The sequence below is a fragment of the Cydia pomonella genome, chromosome 19 (assembly GCF_033807575.1).
Source record: "Cydia pomonella isolate Wapato2018A chromosome 19, ilCydPomo1, whole genome shotgun sequence".
In the NCBI taxonomy this organism is placed as follows: Eukaryota; Metazoa; Arthropoda; class Insecta; order Lepidoptera; family Tortricidae; genus Cydia; species Cydia pomonella.
The window spans coordinates 13,257,151-13,278,153 of record NC_084721.1 but is presented as its reverse complement, the minus strand read 5'-3'; the positions used below and the strand labels follow the sequence as shown (position 1 = coordinate 13,278,153).

Sequence of the window (21,003 nt, the reverse complement as noted above, 5' to 3'; positions counted from 1 at the left end):
ACAGTTATAGGCAATAATAATAAAAAACTACGAAATAACGCGAGCAGATAGTGACGTTTTTTAAAATGGTTGACAATTAGCGTCGCGCATTCACCAGATCTAAACGTACATTAACAATCTTTCCTTAATTCAAATGTATAATTATAGTATAAAAACTCTCTAACGTGACAACCCTAGTGACAAGTGAATAGTAAGCCTGTGAACAGCTATAAATCTAATCAGGGATGGCGCTACGATTGATGAGAGCGTTCCACCGCGGCGGCGGGTCATCCCGTTTAATAGACCATTTCGGGAGACTTACTTATAAAACTATACATACCAGTGGCGGCGCGTCACAAATATTCGTAGGGAACCCGGAGCTAATTTTACTTTCCTTTTCTCCATGATCCGATCGTGAAAGTACTCAACGGTCTGAAATTAGACAAGCCGGTGGGAATCGAGTTCTTTGAACGATCCGCCACTGATACATACTTAGGCATTTGATATGATGTGTGATACTTTTAAAGTCTGAAGTAGGCATAAACACATAGCCCATAGTGCCCATGTTTTTATCGACATTATGTGTTAAGTACATACTTTAAAGCACTTCTCTCTTTCTTTGTAACAAAGTAAGCCCTTATTAGTTTTCTTTGCAAGTTTTTTGACGACTTAAAGCACCCGTCTCTATAAGAGTATGTTACGAAAAGCATAAGTGGTTGAGAGGAATTACCTTTTTACCTTTTACGAGTAGACCGCTTTCCTTAAAATTGATTTAAATTTAATTTAAACATATAATGCAGGTTCGAATATAGAAACCACCACGGCAGAGTTCGAGACGTTTATTGTCAAGAAAATCGCACCACAGTAAATATTACAGGAACAGTATGACAAGCGTTAGCTAAAACTAAGAAATTACAAAAATAAAAGAAATTAAATGAATGTATCACAGTAAATGTTGTCAAAACAGTACGGCAAGCTAGTACTAAAAGTAAGAAATAACAAACCTAAACAGTAAGCAACAAGCGTAAATTATTATTGTGCAAACATTAACATTAGACAAGGCTAGCGTTTAAGAAAACTAAAAGTTTACAATGAAAAATAATAGTGCAGAGCAAGCGAAACTAAAATAATGCTAAGCGTTTAGAAAATCAAACATATGCAAAACAAGTCAACAGAGTTTATGTTAAGATTTTAACTTTAACAAATAAGCGGCAAACAAGAACTTAGCGTATGAAACTATTTAAAGGCACAACAACAAAAGAGACTAACTAAATGTTACAACTTACGATTTACTTAACCTAACATGCATACGAAACGTAGTGCAATGCCAAAAAGATATCCCGTGCTACGGAAGTATCGATTAGCGCAACTACTCCTAAGTACAAAGTGCACGTCCTAGCAGTTAGATAAGTACGTCGCGGCTGACCGGCACTGTACCGTGCTACGGAAGCAATACCGGGCGGTCGCGATGCTTTGCTCGTCAAGTCAGCTACTCCGTCCCATGTCAATGTGATCGGATCGCTGCGCGAGACAAACTGAGCGAGCCGGGGCCGCGCTGTGCCTTATAAAGGCCAGACGCGGGCGACCGTGCGGGCTGCGCGCGCGCGGGGTAAGGCGGGTGCCTACGATACCGGGCGCATCAAATAGCACGTATGACTAATATTATTACTCCGCGCGGTGGTTTCTTTTACGTTGCATTACAATCTCCCCCTCTGGCTCCGAAGACGTCTCGGCGAGGAAGCCAGATTATCACGTTGACGAGGTTGACGACCACGCGGGCGCGAAGTGCGTTGGGATGTTTCCTTGGCTACAGGTTTCTTTGGAGGACGACCTCTCTTGCGGATTGGTATAGCAGGCGATGGCAATGGGCTATCTTTATCGCATTGGTATGGGCGCAATGCTGAGGTGTGATACAATCCAATACTACAGTTCGGATGGCTAGGGTCGGCAATATGGAAGGAACTTGGTCCATGACTGCTGAGGATTATGTAGGGCCCATCTCTCCGAGGGGCGAGCTTTGCACTAAATCCTTGAGCGGTTTTACTAACGGCGTGGCTTTCTACCATCACTCGATCTCCAGGCTTATAATTTGGACAAATTCTTCTACTCTTGTCGACATATTCTTTCCTCTTCTCCTCCTTCATTTCCTGAACTTCTCTTACTCTTTTCAGCGTTTCCGCTAGAGTCAAAAACTTCGGCGTTATTTCCGGAATGAAATTTTCTGACAGAATTATCTCCCTTAGATCATGCTCATTGTCATCAGGGGTTCTCAATTCGCGGCCAAATGTCAGATAAGCAGGTGAATGGCCAGTGGTCGAACCTGTCGCTGTGTTCATTGCGAACCGAATACTTGGTAGCTGATCAGACCAGACACGATGATTGTCACCTACGAGTATGGCTAATTGCGTCTTGAGATCTCTATTTTTCCGTTCAACGGGATTGGTCTCTGGATGATACACGGGTGTAAACGCATGTTTGATCTTGAGAACATACGTTACTTGCTGCATAACAGCGCTGACAAATTGTGTACCATTGTCACTGATCATCCTTCTTGGCATTCCATATCGCAAGAAAATCTCGTTGATAAGTGTCATTGCGCAAATTTCAGCAGTGGCACTCTCTAGTGCGAATAATTCAACCCACCGAGTACACAAGTCTTCGATGATTAAAATCCACGACTTTCCATCTGATGATGTCGGTAACGGGCCAAATAAATCGAAGGCAATGACTTCAAATCTTTTATTCATAGCTGTCGTTTGAAGTAGTCCAGCTGGCTTCATGTTGGAAGGCTTGAATCGTTGGCATGGTATACAGTTTCGGACGTAATTCTCGATGTCCTTTCTCATGCCTTTCCAAAAGTATCTCATACTTATACGATTAAAGGTTTTCTCTGCTCCGTAGTGTCCTGCTGTAGGTTCATCATGGTAAACAGAGATAACATCTTTTTGCTCGTCTACTGGAACAACAAGCTGACTGTTCTCAGCATCACTGTCAGGGTTATATCTGTACAATATGCCGTTGTTCATGATATATCCTTTTTGACTCCAGTATCTTGCATCTTCTACTGAGCTTCCTTCTAAAGCTGTAATAATCTTCTTTATGTTTTCATCTTTCAACTGTTTCTCTCTTATCTCTTTTGGACTTTTTGTAGGTGCATCTACTATAACGCTACAGATTCCACAACTTTCCTTGTTGTCTAAATCACAGTTAGGGCGTGACAACATATCGGCAACAACATTTGTGCGACCGGGTATATATTTTATGGTCAAGTCGAATGGCTGCAATTGTAGAGCCCATCTGGCTAATCTACCTGTTGGTGATTTTAACGTCATAAGCCATCTTAAAGCTTGGTGATCAGTCATGATCGTAATCGATGTACCTTCTATATAGCCTCGAAATTTATTAACTGCCCACACGACGCTCAAAGCTTCTCGTTCAGTAGTCGAGTAGTTTCGCTCTGCCTGATTTAACAACCGACTAGCGTATTCGACGGGATGTTCTTGATCCCCCTCCCCCTGCACTAAAACTGCACCGATGGCATAGCTACTAGCATCTGATTTTATTACATAAGGCTTAGAATCATCAGCCTGTGCTAAAACTGGAGCTGAAACTAGGAGTTTTCGCAAGGTCACAAACGCAGTCTGCTGTTCGCTCTTCCAATTCCACTCTGTGTTCTTCTTTGTTAAGCGTGTGAGAGGCTCAGCAACTTTAGCAAAGTTTGGCACGAATCTTCGGTACCATGAGCACGTTTGTATAAATGACAGTAAATGTTTAAGATTAGAAGGCGCGGGCATCTTCAAAATTGAACTGATCTTGTCTGGATCGAGTTCCAGTCCATCCGCTGTGATGTAATGGCCAAGATACTTAATCTTTGCGACGCAAAAGTTACACTTCTCTCTATTCGCTGTTAGGTTATACTCCTTCAAACGAGCGAATACATCTTGAAGATCTTTTAAATGTTGCTCAAACGATGTAGACATAATAATGAGATCGTCGAGATAAACCAGGAGTTTTATATGACTCAAAGATATGCGGAAACCATCCATGAGTCTCTGGAATGTGGCTGGTGCGTTTCGGAGTCCGAATGGCATGCGGAGAAACATATACATGCCAAATGGCGTGACAAAGCTAGTTTTGGCTTGATCTTCATCTTTGACTTTGATTTGCCAATAGCCAGCACGCAGGTCTATAGTAGACATGAAAGGCGTTCGTTTAGCATTGTGCAATAGATCATCAATGCGAGGTAAGGGATACACGTCAGGTGTTGTAATAGCGTTCAGTTGTCTATAATCGACGCAAACTCTTGTTCCTCCATCCTTCTTAGGAACCATTACAACAGGTGCGGACCATGGTGACTGGCATGGTTTGATTATCCCCTCTTCAAGCATTTTACTGACTTCTGCTTTCAGTATTTCAGTTTTTGCAGGCGGTAAACGATACGGTGGCACAGAGATGGGTCGATGACTTCTAGTGTCGATCACATGCTCTGTCTGTGTAGTTGGTTTTCCATTTGGAATAAAAATGTCTTCATGTTGACTTATCAATTCGTTCAACTGCTTATCTTCCTCAGAGCTGAGAACTCGTTCAGCTATGTCAATAGAAGCAATATCTGTGCTCGGAGGTCCAAAAAGATTCCTGGAAACAGGTGATAACTTTATGTCATCTTCCTGAAAGGCTCTCATCGCATCTTGCTTTAGGGCATCTATAATAGGAGAGTAACCATCGAGCAGAACATTACGTTGACGTTTAGGTGGAGTGCGCAGTTCAATCGGTATTAGAGGTCCATAACTCTTACGAATCTCTTCAGGTGGTAGCTGGCTAGTACTCATGCTTTGTGCAGAGGTAGAAGGGGCTTCATCAGCTAGTTGCGGCTCAAGCTGTCGCTTAACGGCCATCTTTGGGGACACGGTTAACCCAATACTGAAGGAAGGTCCATATGGACGCTCAAGACTCATTTCAGTCATTGATGTAGATTGTTTTGGAGTCATGCATTTCTCTGGAATCGACAAAGTTGGAGAGAGTAGTTCTGGCAAAGCAACATCAGATACTATTTGACTAATAAGCGTTTCTCCTATGTCTTCCTGGATCAAATCGAAAACTTTGGAAGGCTCATCTAAAAATCGACATGTGAGCTGAGGAATATTGACGACCATCAGAGAGTCGGTTATATAGTCCACTCCTAAGTAAGTTTTCGTATTGCTGGGTCCTGGTAGCACGACAAGTAGTGTAGGTACAGTTTTACCATACACACAGATAGGTACGGTGATGGTGTGGACGTCTTGCATCTTCGGTACACCATCTGCGAGGGTTATATATCTCCTTTCTTGTTTAAACTTGTATCCCTCGTCTAAAAGTCTTCGGTACAATTGGTATGAACAGACACTGGATTTTGCACATGTGTCAACATGGCCAATTGATTCTATGTTATCGATCTTGATGGGAACTGTAGGCCTTCGGTGTGTTCCAGATAAGTTAATTGAGCAAATTTCTTCTAACTTGACTTTCTCAATATTGCACTTCGGACACCGGCTGCGGACAACGCCTGGCTCACCACAACCATAACACTTGAATTTTGGCTTTGCAGGATCCAGAGGAGTGACTGACGATGTTGCTGACTGACTAGCCTTTGGGACCGCTTGTGATTTATCAGTAGCTTGTTCGTTCACTTCGTTTCTTCGTAACAACTTCCTGCAAACATCAGCCGTGTGACCTGGTATTCTACAGTAATTACAGCGTGATTTCAATTTGGTGCTGTGACTGGATACAGGTTTTTCCATCTTCGCCGCTCTTTCGCTTAAACTGCGTTCGACATGTCTGGCCTTTTCAGATAACTCTTTAAAAGTAGTAACTGTGTCTCTGTTAATTTTATCCCTGATCTCAAAACGTAATTGTCCAAAAATCATATCTATCTGAAATTGTTCTGTAAACCGAGGTGGTGGTAATTGTGCAATAAGTGCTCGCTTCTTTTGTATGAAAATCTCTGTTGGTGTATTCTTGTCTTGCTTAATCTCGATAATATCCTGTAGGATTGCATAGGTAGGTTTCTTTGGTGCGTAAGCGTGTCGTAAACGAATTTCGAATTCCTCCCAAGAATCTATTTCATGCTTAACACCTTGCCACCAAACTGCAGCATCGTCTTGTAATATCAAGGGTAGCCCCTCCAGAATAGCGCTGTCTTCCAACTCTTCAACTTGCTTAAAGGTTGAAACGCCTGATATGAATGCTTCCACTGCTGTAGGACTTCGATTGCCATTGAATCTTGCGGGACATTTGCTAAGTAATGTTTTCTTTTTACTACTACCAACCGCTTGTAGAAGTTCCCTGAACTGTTCCGTCGTTAAACTCATTAGCTGGGAAGGCTCCTTCGGAGAATTTTCTTTCGACATCTCTAGTTTGATGACCTTCGTCTTTATGGATTCCTTAACAGTTCTAGGTCTCAAGTTATACCGTTTGGCCTCCACGGCTGGGCGCCAGATTATAATGCAGGTTCGAATATAGAAACCACCACGGCAGAGTTCGAGACGTTTATTGTCAAGAAAATCGCACCACAGTAAATATTACAGGAACAGTATGACAAGCGTTAGCTAAAACTAAGAAATTACAAAAATAAAAGAAATTAAATGAATGTATCACAGTAAATGTTGTCAAAACAGTACGGCAAGCTAGTACTAAAAGTAAGAAATAACAAACCTAAACAGTAAGCAACAAGCGTAAATTATTATTGTGCAAACATTAACATTAGACAAGGCTAGCGTTTAAGAAAACTAAAAGTTTACAATGAAAAATAATAGTGCAGAGCAAGCGAAACTAAAATAATGCTAAGCGTTTAGAAAATCAAACATATGCAAAACAAGTCAACAGAGTTTATGTTAAGATTTTAACTTTAACAAATAAGCGGCAAACAAGAACTTAGCGTATGAAACTATTTAAAGGCACAACAACAAAAGAGACTAACTAAATGTTACAACTTACGATTTACTTAACCTAACATGCATACGAAACGTAGTGCAATGCCAAAAAGATATCCCGTGCTACGGAAGTATCGATTAGCGCAACTACTCCTAAGTACAAAGTGCACGTCCTAGCAGTTAGATAAGTACGTCGCGGCTGACCGGCACTGTACCGTGCTACGGAAGCAATACCGGGCGGTCGCGATGCTTTGCTCGTCAAGTCAGCTACTCCGTCCCATGTCAATGTGATCGGATCGCTGCGCGAGACAAACTGAGCGAGCCGGGACCGCGCTGTGCCTTATAAAGGCCAGACGCGGGCGACCGTGCGGGCTGCGCGCGCGCGGGGTAAGGCGGGTGCCTACGATACCGGGCGCATCAAATAGCACGTATGACTAATATTATTACTCCGCGCGGTGGTTTCTTTTACGTTGCATTACAAACATTATTTGCCTTTCATGAGTTTACGTACCTGCTGTACAAGTACTCTTTTACATTAAGGTACTACCCAACCTGGACATTGCAATTATTACAGCTGAAGTGTTTATGTTGTAGAGATTGTCAAACAGGAGCTATTTAAGTCGAAGCTCCAAACTAAACATGCCATCCGTAGCAATACCCTTACCATCAGTTAGACGTATTAACGGCAGCAATAGCGTAAAGTCACTAGCAATAGGGTTGCCACATGAAAAAATGGAATATCCTGACAAAAGTCCGGATGTCACCCTAAAAATCCTAACATTTCCTAGACCTAGACGATCATTTTCCAACATCCGTCCCCCAACGACACGATTTATTGTCACGATAAAATATATGCGGTTGTTTTTAAATTTTATACGATCGATAATCATATGGTCCACGATTTACCGTTATCATTATACGAAAAAAACGCCCATGAAATCCCTTATTCCGAAACCTTAATTTCATAGGCCGGCTAGTGGGCTAAGTACCATACCCGCCACCATATGCTGTAGATACAGCATAACCTTCTCATTTGCTCTGCCCAACTCCAGGCTTTTAGCTAGCTTCTAGAGGTTAGATGATGTTTCTCTAAAACCATGACACTTTCCCTAACCAAACCTACTAGCAATGTATCTCTCTTGCACGAATAGATAAGTGCCACTGTTGCGAGCGAGTTTCACTGGATTCACCGCGAGATGATGCCGTCGCCAGCGTAAACGGCCGCAGTAAACTCATGGTAAGGGTACAGGAAACGTTCGAGTATCCAACAAAGTCCTAGTCTCGTGTTTATCCAGGTCCGACCAAACAGCGCAATCAACTTGCTCGAGTGTACTCGACCCGATGTGGCAACTTGTGGTTAAAATAACATTCAAACATTTAGTTAAAATGTGAGATTGATTTGATATTCAGTGCATTACACTGGTTGCACAGAATAAGTAATCTTGTAGCTCTATGTAACTGCGAGAGCGATGCACTGAGTATAATATTAAATCAAAAATTGATTATCCAATTTCAAATGCCGCTGCTAAGCACGAAACGGACTACGCAGCATCTGACACTTGACAGTTAAGTTATCCGAATGTTAGAGGGAAATTAATTACAATAACATTAAGATGTAAACATAGGCAGGGCTAGACTAGGCATAGGCCGTCTATTGCAGATGTATTCTCGCTTTTCTGAAGTCTGCTTGGAAACTAGTTACATATTTGAGATTGGAATTTTAACGACGGCAGTAGGCAGCAATGGTATGGAATTATTAGCATTAGTTATAGGTTTTCAGTAAATAAAATATATTTGTTTTTTTTTTCTAGTTTTAGGTACCAAACTAGGATATCAATTTTTTAGTCGACAAAATTTGATACCCCGAACCGCCATCTTTGTGACGTCATTACTACTCCCTCCAGGTCTCCGCACTTTTAAAAAGTGACAACGTGGTTATTTCGTACTCGGGAGAAGTTGCTGAATACAAAGTAGTTTACTGTCCCATCACATTGAAAGGCGAATGAGGCCCTCTGGCCCTTGGGGCAATGTAGGCAGGCACCTACTACCTAGGTACTACTTGCGTCCTCCTCTGAAATAAATGTTTATACCACATCGCGTCGATGGCAAACAAGCATAGGTAACTACGGCCCGCGTATTGGTAAGTGGTTACCGTAGCCGATGGACGTCTGCTATTCCAGCGATGTCACCAAACGCGTTGCCGACCTTCCATTAACCTATAAACCTCTTTTGACGTTGCTTTTATTCCAACCATTTTATAGGTGCATCTCATTTATTTCGTAGAAAATATCACAGTTTATTCTCATCTGAATGACCTACCCATCTACGCGCTGGCGCAGCCATTCCTAACAAGTTGTTTATCCTCATAATATTGTATTAAAACGGCGCGACGACCGGCATTTCACTATAGCGCGCTTGGTGGTCTGTTGCTTTTTACATAAAAAAAGTAAATGTGGAAAGCAGGGAGAAACGAGGTTCGTGCAAGATAGGCTAGATGGTCTAATAGTGATGATGACACATGTCAATAAATATACATTAAAAAATATATGGAAATAAATTAAAAAGTTTTAATTTTTTTAACTTCGAAAAGGAAAAAAATACCATTCGCCAGCAAATATACGAGCACGCAATATTTCACCTTCAAAATCAAAATTTTCTTGTTTTCCATACTGATGGTGATGGTTTTAACTTCATAGTGACGTTCAAGACGTTTAGTAAGTTGCGTTTGTTGCGTAGAGTACGATGGTCAGACTTTTGTATTACGTTAACACAATGGGTCTCAAACAAACCAGATTGACTGATGCCATTAATAAAAACTTACAATGTGCCAAAATATATGTACGGTCAACCAATTTGATTCCTATAGAACCATGTCATAATGCCTTCTACGACAGTGCTTATTGAGTGATGCATGTCATGTATAGAGTAGTTAAAGCGACAAGGTTCTATAGTGGCCTAGGATTCAAATTGGTTGACTGTACATTGTAAGAAAAGTAGGAAGTTAACCATTACTATATACAGTATACAAGTGTATTAGTATATACAGTATATATAGGGATATAAAAAAAACTATAAGTACGTCACCATAATATCTTAGCGGTATGTTTATGATCCAATTAACACAATATTCACATTTGTTATAACAAGTTCCTGGAACTAACACTTTTTATTGGAATTCGAACTTAATTTCTTGCAGATTTCGCAGTAGTCGGTTTTTGTTCTCATTTTCTTTACTTTGGGACGTGATACTCCCAGGAGAGTGTTAAGATGTCACTTTTAATTAAACACTGTATGATAGCAGTGGACGGGTGGTCTCTTGTTAAGAATAATTGGCTAGAATTTTTATTCATCGGCGAATAGATAGGTATAATAAAACTTAATATAGTTTTATTGGTCTGAGATAGTTATATCGGCTGTAAAGTAACACGTACAGTCAGCATCAAAAGTAGCGGATCAAACAAGGTTTCAAAAGTATCTACCATTCTGTAACAGCTTAACAAAATGAGTTGGTTCTATATGTAGAACATGTAAGACGGTAAAAGATTATACTTCTGAATGTAAATTTTAAAGATTTATTTATATTTGGAACAGTTATCCGGAATATCAGATACTTTTGGCGCGTTGTTTCATCCGCTACTATTGATGCCGACTGTACCTACTGAATAATAGAGTATAAAAGTATTTATTTACAATAACAATATACATAATGAATATATACAGATGATTACTATAACTAGCTTATATCTAAAATAGGCCCTTGAGGCTTTGTACCAAGGATGCTGGCGGCATTTCCTCGTTCTATCGCAATACTGATACGTTGAATAATTAGATATACCTACAGTACACAATTTAATTTATGTTGTGCGTTGTCTTAATTGTCTCCACCAAGCAACGAGGTCTAAACCCCTTGCGTCCCACGGTCCTAATATTAGTATGAATTACCTCCAATGAAATAATAGTACATTACGATACAAGTGTGAAAAATAGGAAATTCGAAACGAGTGGCGTTAAATTAAAACACGACCGAAGGGAGTGTTTTAAATCGACACGAGTTGCGAATTACCTATTCGCACATGTATCGTACAACGTTTTTAAATCGACCAGAGTTGCTTTTGTTTTCTTTTTTCGAATTTAAAACGAAACAAATTAAATTATATTTTCTAATGTCATTGATTCCAATTTGACTGCCAAATTTTCTTATTTGGTGGGGCTAGGGAGCGTGCATGAGCTGTAGATGGCAGCACAGAAGCCCCCTATTCATTGGTGCGAAGGCTTTTGTCAAGTTTCCGTTTATATATTTAAGTCACTAGATGGCAGACTATGCGAAATAGAGCCAGCGCGAAGTGTAAGAGGCAAGTCTCTATAAATAATCCCAACTGTCAGGGTCCCAAAAGTATGTAGTTTGTGTCTGGAAGGACATGGTTTATTTAAACGATTGCAGCGCCATTTGTTTTAAGTATTGCGCATTTATTTTCATTAAAATCTATGGACTGAAAGACAACATTAAACTTACTTCAGTTGTCCGCGATCGATAGGGCTCTTGGTTCAAACGCTAGTGGAGACAATACACTGAACACTTATTTAACTGTACTTATGTTTTCTATATTAGTATATACATTTAAATTTATATTAGAGTTTGTCTAAGTTATAGAAATTTAACATTAATAAAGACTTTGACATCCTTTGTTATTGCAAATTCCATGCAGTTTAGTGCACAATAATACATATAAGAATAAAGTACAAACAAACTTCATGCCTATAGGTATAAGAATAAAGAACAAATAAACTTCATGCCTATAGGTATATAATATTTTACAAAAGGCAATTTTCTAATTGTTATTATTTTATCATCCAGGTATCCGGCCACCGCAGAAGACACAGGCGACAGGGCGCCGGGCAGTACCTACCAAATTCATACGTCATACCTGGAGGTGAGGGCAGTGAGAAGGGCTGGGGCCCGTGGGGGAACCCCAGCAACTGCTCGCGGCCCTGTGGCGGCGGTGTTGCCAGCCAGAAGAGGATATGCCTCATAGAAGGGTAAGTTCGAGGCCCTAGAAGGGTTAAAAGCAGGGAAAAAGTGCCTGATATGTATGTAGCAGCAATGATGTAGTTACTTGTTATGCGGCAAGATACATAATAGCGGAAAAGAATGACGCTATATCGAGCGGCTAAGCAAGTGCTCACAAATATATGAACACGCCTTTATGCAATTATTTTAATTTTAAAATGGTTAATATCTACGAAATGTAAAGTTCTTTAGCTTTGGATGTTTAGTTCTTAAGGGTTTTTAGCTTTTACCCCTACAGCCCTTACTTCATCTCGTATTAATCAAGGTCAATGAGCGAATTTTGTATATTAACTGCAACTCGAACTCCCAGTAAAATAAAAGAACAATTCCAGGTCTGGCGCAAGCTGTACGGGTGGGGACACGAAGTACTTCTCCTGCAACACGCAGGACTGCCCCGAGCAGACCGACTTTCGTGCAGAACAGTGCGCAGAGTTCAACGATAAAGCCTTCAAGGGGACCAAGTACAAGTGGGTACCGTAACGTCAGTGGAATCATGACATCGGCAATTTAGCAACAGTCAGCGGTACCAGGAAATAGGCTCTAGCGGGTTACCTTCGTTATAATGAGGCGGAAAATGTAAAGTTTCCCTTTTTTAAGAAAGATAGTCTAACATGTAGAATTAGACTCATAATGAATTTATGAAAGCTGTATTTTCGTTCGTTTTTTCTGAGTTCCTATCTTGTAAAGATAAAACTTTAGTCTAAATTTAGTGCGATATTAGAGCCTTCAAAATTAAATACATTTAGCGTGCTTTAAAATACAGTCAAAAAATATGTGAAGACATACTATACAATGCTTAGGTACTCGACATTATTCGAGTTGATATTAAATTTACCAAAGTAACTTTTGTCCCTCAGTTGGGTACCGTATACGAACGATCCCCGGCCGTGCGAGCTGAACTGCATGCCGAAGGGCGAGCGGTTCTACTACCGGCAAGCGCCGAAGGTGAAGGACGGCACGCGATGCAACGACGAGTCCTTCGACGTCTGCGTTGATGGCACTTGTCAGGTAACTTTATAATAATTTTTATTTTTGTTCATCAACTGTAATGGTTGAATTGAGATTTCGTATACTAAACTATAATTGCGTACTTTTCATGTACAAAGATTCATTTCGATACGCTGTAGTCAACTATAAAAAAATTACCAATCACGAGCCGCCGCGCACCCTAAACTAAACTAGCTAGCGGGGCGCGGTGCGGAAAACGCGCGTTTATGTCATTTGTACTACATTTTTGTCTATTGAGATACTTACCAATTTTCAATTTCAAAAGTATTATTTTAGATGACTCGTAGAAAAAGTATTGTATACAATAGTGGTATAATCAAGCTTTTCAATCTCGTACCATACTTAGACAACTCAGCAAGCTTCGTTGCTTAGTACGGTACTCGACTGAAAAGCTCATATTATGTCACGATTGCATAAAATACTAATTCACATGCTTAATTTTGTAGGTAAACAGGTTTTTGATGCTTTTCATGCGCTTTACCTACATATCAAGTCCCTAGAGAAAATCAACAAGGATGATGATAGCAGCGACAACGTTAATAAGTTCCTTCATAATAACAATGATGTTATGATGACCATTATGAGAATTGTACACAACTAAAGGATGCAAGTTGTATTAGATATTTAGAAGCAAAGATGTAATGATGGAAATTTTCTGAAATTGAGAAATTTTCCTCGTAAATTTTCCAGAATTTTTAATATTTTTTGGAAACTAGGAAATATCTGTGCGTTCAAATTAACTAATCGTCTATTCTTGTAGCCGGTTGGCTGCGACATGATGCTGGGCTCCAACGCTCGCGAAGACAAATGCCGCGTGTGCCGCGGCAACGGGACCAACTGCCACACCAACGCCGGCCTTATCAACAACCAAGATTACACCCAAGGTAGGCACTCAAATAGTATTATTAGTGTTTCTTGACCGGTGGCCCGCGGACCCCTGATGGTCTTTGGTGGTCCGTGAATTCATAAATATGACGACCTTTATTTGTCATACGTATTTATGTACTTTCAAACAAGAAATGTTGTCGAATGGTGTTTTATCTCGGAAAGGGTTAACCGTTTGACGTCTTTATCATCTACAGCAGATGACAAAGACGCCTTCTTCTTTTTAGCATATTCGTTTCCACTACTACGAGTAAACATATGCATAGGCTTCCCTTGTAGATATTTCAATGTCATACTATTAGATGCTGCGGTTCTAGGCCAAGTCCACTCAGCCATCGATTTCCTATTCGAGGTCGCTAGATCAGAAACGGCGGTCCATTTCCATTTCACTTGCGCTACTCTTTTATCCCTTTTTGATATAAACGTAATGCTATTAAATTTGTGTAAGTATCCTTTACTTTACGTTTACTTTGAGAAATTACATGATTTTTTGTTTTATTTTTTAGGGTACAATGATATTCTCCTAATACCCGAAGGAGCAACGAATATTATTATAGAGGAGATAGACAAATCCAACAATTATCTTGGTAAGTCCTAGCACGACGCATTTTTTTCTTAACCTACTTATAACTAATCGTATATTTATGTACTGTATCTATTACTGACACTAGTTAGCTAGTTAAAGACAGCCAATCCTGTAAGCAGTAGCTGAAGATATAAACGCCCTTTTTGAGCTTACCGCTGTAACAAGATGTCATGAAATAACATGATTGTTGGCAATTTCCACAATCTGGCCAGAATCTGTAGCTAAATATTGATCACAAGGTCTCGTTTCCAGCTCTCCGATCAAAGAAGGACAACAAGTACTACCTGAACGGCGACTACCAGATCAGCTTTCCTCACACGATGCAGATCGCCGGCGTGCCGTGGCATTACGAGCGCAGCGTTCAGGGCTTCGCGGCGCCTGACAAGCTGCGGTGCTTGGGACCAATCAACGAACCACTTTACCTCTCGGTAATACGAGTACAACTACTAGAATATTTTTGGACATCGTAGCATGATGCAAATATTTAACGTTTTTAACGTTAATGTTTAAATTATATGATTTAACGTTTCTCTAACCCTTAGAGTCTAACGGACTAAACTTTCGCAAACATCTTGATTTATCAATCAACAACTCCACTCCATTACCATCCATCACTTGTTTGCCACTAAAGTAGTAAAACAAACACTATTAAAACTGATCACTGATCAGCGATTTACCATAGTTTCCACCGCATTAACTCATCTGCTACAATACAAAATCTAAAGTAGAGTCCACGATTAGGCATGTATAGCATATAGCTTATGTACTCAAAACCCCTAGTTTCTCAATGTATTCAGTATACAGAAGTAACGTGCATGTTTGATTTCCAGCTGCTCTTGCAAGAGCCAAACGTGGGCATCAAATACGAATACAGCATCCCGAAAGACCTGGCACCGCCCACCAACGCGACCTACACCTGGACGCACGAGGAGTTCTCTCCATGCAGTGTTACTTGCGGCTCAGGTAATGATGCAAATATTTACGCCAAATTATGCCCCAATCCAACCAATATGACAAAATGTAGACTCTCTATTTGCCTTAAAACTTGCAATATCATGTCATAAACCTTGTTTTGACAGAAGTTAGCTACTGTTGTAAAATACCAGTACATTATTAACTCATCATCATCATAAAGACTCATCTTAGAACCAGGCGTTACTTGGGTTTCACACACTTGTAGTAGTAACAGTAAAAACTAATAAGTATGGCACATGTTTTCAAGGTTTTCAAACCCGCAACGTAACATGCCGCACGCGCGACGAGCTAGAAATTGTGGACGATAGCCTCTGCGATGCAGGACTCCGGCCCATTGCCAACGAGACCTGCCAGCTGGCCGAGTGCATGCCGGAGTGGGTGCCGAGCCCATGGGGGCCCTGCTCCAAACTCTGTGGCACTGGTGGCTCGCAGTCGCGTTCGGTGCAGTGCCAGAAGATCATCTCTAACGGGTAAGTCAAAATAATCTTTTATTCTATACACATTTCCAGAATTTCACGACTGTGACCACCATATGACACTAGATCTTCGGTCTCGGAAAACAATCGGAACCTAGTATCTACTTACTTGAAGCTATATCCTTAAGGCTCCTATACACTATACCTGCAGCACAGCCGGCGGGTATTTACCGCGCGGTTATCCAGCGGCATAATCAGGCCCGGCAGGCAATGCAAGCCCGGTGGCTCAAAGACCCGCCGGGAATACCGCCGGGCTTGTTGGCATTAGCAGCATGCCCGCTGGCCGGGCCGCTGGCATAGTATGTAGGAGCCTTTAGAATGTCTTCAATGCATTAAAGTTCATGCCACACCGAATATGTATACAGCTCGTCTGCATTTGAAGCCTGTAGGAGCAGTAGACAACTGCATATGCTTCCGGTGTGCACGGGCTTTAAACCAGTAATTCAATTGGTTGTATACCTTCTTATAGGCAATCTGGTCAGCTTAAAGCTAACATGCCAGACACTGTCGAGCACTTGCTAGCTTTTAAAGGCTTTGGGATTTAATGTTTTTAAGAACAATAATAACTGCATCAATAAATTGTTCTGATATTTAGATTAAGATGATATTTGTAAAACTTGACAATTTAAAAGTGCTTATTGCTAGCCCTATTTGAATAAAGAATATATGGACTTGAATTTTTGCTATGAATTTTAGATACCCGTCGATAGTGGACGAGAACCAATGCTTCAGACGGCTAGGCGACAAGCCCGAAGAGCACCAGAAGTGCAACGTCAACGCGTCCTGCCCCACATGGTTCACTGGACCTTGGAAACCTGTAAGTTGCATCTTTTAATATATTCTCTCACTCAATCTCAGGAGGAGAAACTCAGTGTTTTCTTTATTTCCTTATTGCAAACCATGGTACATATGTTGTTACAAAACATTAAAGTATCACATGAACCCTGACAGGGTATAGCAAGTATATTCTTAAAAATAATTCTTAAAGCTAGTTCTTAGTTTTGTTCGTGCCATAAACGAAACTCTTGTATTTGGTACACATACAGCTTTAAGATTAAATGTTCATATTAGACGTAGTCTTAAAAAAGAGTGCCCCTGATCTGACCGTAACAGCTGAAGTGAATGGCGCTGTAGGTACGGCACCAATTGCTAACTTTTAACAATCAGAGTTACTGCATAATTTAAGGAGCAGTAAAGCGCTATCTACATTACCTGTCAATTCGAAGCAAAAATTTGCCTTAAATTAGAAGTTGTGATAGTATTATACTAATATATTCAATTAATCTTTGCTACAACTATAGTGCTGCCAAAATTAAACTGATGGCGCCATTCAAGGTTCGAAAGGCACGGTCAACTTCTTGACTAACCAACTTTTCGTCCTCAGTGCGACAAGCTGTGTGGCGACGGCAAGCAGACGCGCCAGGTAGTCTGTCACAGGAAGACCAACGGCCGAGTGGAAGTGCTGGTCGACGAGAGCTGCGAAGACGAGAAGCCAGCCGCGGAGCAGCCCTGCAACATCCACCCGTGTGACGGTATCGACTGGGTTATTTCCAACTGGACCGGAGTGAGTACCTGCTCATAATTATATATTTGAACTCTTGTGCCAGCTTAATTCTATTTAAGTTATTATTTAGTTATTTCTCATTAGCCATTACCATTAGTTGAAAGACTATTAACGAATTGGATGCACAGGAAGAGACGTGAAAATTATACTCATTTAAGGACTACTCAACATCTTTGAGACCCCAACCACAGGTGTACTAGCTTAACTAGAAAACTAATTTAAACTTTTTACTATGGGTCATTCTATGGTTTTTTATGGGCCTTACGGAAGACCAGCGCTGGCTTCATAGCTAGCATTATGCTGAGTTGGTTCCATTTTATGATGCGCACTTAATGTTCTTTTTCTCTCCTTTTCTTCTCTGTGCGAACGTACATGTTCTGTGATTGTCACTAATAAATTTTATCTTATCTTTAATTTCAGTGTGACTCCTGCATATCGAAGTACTACACGCGTGAGGCTCTGTGCGTGACAAAGGACCGTCAGGTTGTGGACTCGGATCTATGCTCGTACCATCGTAAGCCGGAGCTGCAGAAGCCGTGCGACGAGTCTACGCTACCTGCCTGCGAGTCGCAGTGGTATGCCACACAGTGGAGTAATGTAAGTAACGAATACCTCAACATTGTTCTTAGACGTTCTTATTTTATACATTAAATGCGTCTCGACATCAACCTGAAGCGTAATTGAACGACCACTGCAATTCTAAATTAAAATGGTTTGCAGTCAGTGTTACGCCAATCGACCATCACCAACGATCATTCACGTCCACAAATATATTTTCAGAACGAAATTGACTGCATTTCCATGGTTGACACATACAATTTGTCTTATTCTCCTCCATGTCTCTCGTTTTAAACATTTCGATCTAGCATTTTCAGCACAACGATCATTGACCATTATTCTTTGTTTCCCTCGATTCGTCCAATGTCTTATCCTGCAGATAATACCTAAAATAAATTAAATTTTGTCTTTCCGCTCAGTGCTCAATATACTGATGCGGCAAGCACGTTCTAACCGACATACAAATACATTAAAAAATTCAACCCTGTTCAATCCAGTGTTCAGTAGACTGCGGCGTAGGCGTAAAAACGCGCAAGGTGTTCTGCGGGTTCTTCGACGGCGGCGCCGTCCAGCAGGTCGACGAGGCCAAGTGCGACGCGGACACCAAGTACAACGACACCACGCCGTGCGAGGTCCCGGCCGACAACTGCCCCGCTATCTGGTTCGCGGCCAACTGGACCGAGGTTGGTTTCAGGAAATATTTCAGTATCTATATAATATATGCTTTTGCCCTGGAGATGCTGGCTTGACGTTGCGAGGGATGATATACTTGCCTGTTGTTCGAAGTGCAGGAGAAAAAATCGGGAAGCGGACCCTGGTCGGCCCCGAAGCAGCAACTGAGGCCGTCTGGTTAAAAAACAAAGATGAGAAAAAGAGTAAACCGGCTTATATGGATAGAGAGTATGCTTTTACTTAATTTCTTAACTCGGATACAGTATAATTATATTTATGTTTATCGGATGGTTCAAGGTCTCATAATCATACTCAGGAGTATAATAGGATCGTTTATTTAATGATACTTGTTATTATGTTACAGTGCACGAAAGAATGCGACGGTGGCGTGCAGTACCGCAAGGTGATGTGCCTGAGCGGCGGCAACGCGTCCAGCTCTTGCCCCGAAGCCGACATGCCTGACGAAGAACAGTCCTGCAACCCTGAGCCCTGCAATATAGGTATATGTTACATCATTACAATTGTTATATTCTACATTTTCTGATCACTTTTTATATCGATAACGGAATTTCCTTTGAATTGAATTGAAGTGAAGATAGAAGTGTGATATTTCGATTAAATGCCTTTTCGATACTTTGTTGAAATTTTAATCGTTGTTGAGCCGAATTCGATTCGATCGAACGATTCAAGCCGAATCAACGGCAGTAAAAACCAAATTTAACTCTAAAAATAAGTCATCACCATTTAAAATTATAATGCTGTTTTCAAAACCCGGCCGTAAAAGCCATTGGAAAATAAATTTGAACCATTTTGAATTTCAAAATTGTTACGTGAGAACATGGTAAGGCAAACCGGAATAAATGCGTCTCTTGTACTAAAAATGCCTCCCTTGTGGTAAATGCGTCTATTGAAGATATCTTCGAACTAACTTCGAACAGAGAGGGTTGCAATAGTTCTAAAATGTATAGTTTATAAGAAATCTTTAAAAGACGCATTTACCTCAAGTGACGTATTTAGCCCAGTTGACGAAGCAAATAAATTAATTTTCCATTGATACTAAGGCCCTGTTTCACAATGTCCAAATCCTGTATAAGCTATTTTCCACAAACTTTTCTGACGAATAATGTCATCGACGTCATCGTTGACGTTTTCACAATCTTCAAGTAACTAAAAGTACTAGGTTTTGCATGAATCAGGCACTTAATTTATTTGTGAGATACACGTCATACTCGTGAACGGGTGCTGTTTGTGGAGACCGGTCTGTTTAAGCTTACGCGGGGTACAGGTTATGTTAAAGTATGTAACTTTACTTTTGAGTGACATTAACGTGAGACACTTCATTCGGTTCTTGTCTGTTTTAATTTTTTTGTCTTTTAATTATTTATATAAGAATTCAAGCCTTGGCGACCCTCTACATCTCTAAGGATAATTTAATATATATTTTTATATTTTATCTCTGACACTTAGAGACTTATACATCTCTAAAGAATTTTAGTATTTTATGGTTTTATTTTTTTATCATAGTTTTTTTTGTGTAATTTGACATTTAGAGACAGTATACATCTCTAATAAAGTATTTCATAGATTCGATATTTGTAATTGTTTTTTTTTTTAATTTATTGTTTGTAAAAATGGACATGTAAAAGTGCCCCTGTGGCCTATTTGCTGAATAAATGTTTGATATTTGATATTTGTTAATTAGCTATCCAATATTTGGACATTGTGAAACAGGCCCTAAATGGTATTGTGGCATTTATTCATTGTGGGGCTGTGTAATAACAAGAAACTACTAAAATGTGTTATAATATATATATATTTTTTTTTTAAATTGTATGACGTATAGCTCTTAAAGTTTGAACAGTATAGTTCTTATAGTTTCGGAAAAAAGTGGCTGTGACATAAACGGACAGACAGACGGACATGACAAATCTATAAGGGTTCGGTTTTTTGCCATTTGGCTACGGAACTCAAATAACACCGTGTATATTTTCCTTAATATTTTATTTTTATTTTCTGAGAATGTTTTCAACTTTTTGGAAAACTTCCACAATTTATACGTTATTTTAACAGACGAGCTGTTGTCGGTGTCATCGACGACGGTGATGGACGACGACGACTTGCCCGACTGCGAAGAGGAGGAGGAGGAGGAGGTTGGCGCGGAACTGCTGACCAGCACCTCGGTATGTACGTCCTGACAAATCATACTGTCAAACATTTTGATTGTATAATGGTGCTCCCACATTGGCTGTTACAAAATGTTACATAACATTGTGTGACAGGGACGGCATACTAAAATACTATCAATATTATCATGCTGTCCCGGT

At 40.4% G+C, this 21,003-nt stretch overlaps 1 protein-coding gene across 6 annotated transcripts in view; it reads left to right on the top strand.

Moving 5' to 3' along the window:
• Nucleotides 1–21,003, top strand: part of LOC133528597 (papilin) — a 149,453-nt gene that overhangs the window by 93,189 nt on the left and 35,261 nt on the right. For all 6 annotated transcript variants that reach the window (XM_061866036.1, XM_061866035.1, XM_061866037.1 and 3 more), the window contains exons 3-16: nt 11,743–11,924; nt 12,288–12,422; nt 12,813–12,963; nt 13,724–13,847; nt 14,355–14,435; nt 14,687–14,862; nt 15,265–15,397; nt 15,657–15,879; nt 16,582–16,702; nt 17,270–17,449; nt 17,870–18,046; nt 18,505–18,690; nt 19,044–19,179; nt 20,750–20,859. In XM_061866036.1, the coding sequence (XP_061722020.1) occupies nt 11,743–11,924; nt 12,288–12,422; nt 12,813–12,963; nt 13,724–13,847; nt 14,355–14,435; nt 14,687–14,862; nt 15,265–15,397; nt 15,657–15,879; nt 16,582–16,702; nt 17,270–17,449; nt 17,870–18,046; nt 18,505–18,690; nt 19,044–19,179; nt 20,750–20,859 (2,115 nt within the window). The remainder of the gene's footprint in view (nt 1–11,742; nt 11,925–12,287; nt 12,423–12,812; nt 12,964–13,723; nt 13,848–14,354; nt 14,436–14,686; nt 14,863–15,264; nt 15,398–15,656; nt 15,880–16,581; nt 16,703–17,269; nt 17,450–17,869; nt 18,047–18,504; nt 18,691–19,043; nt 19,180–20,749; nt 20,860–21,003) is intronic.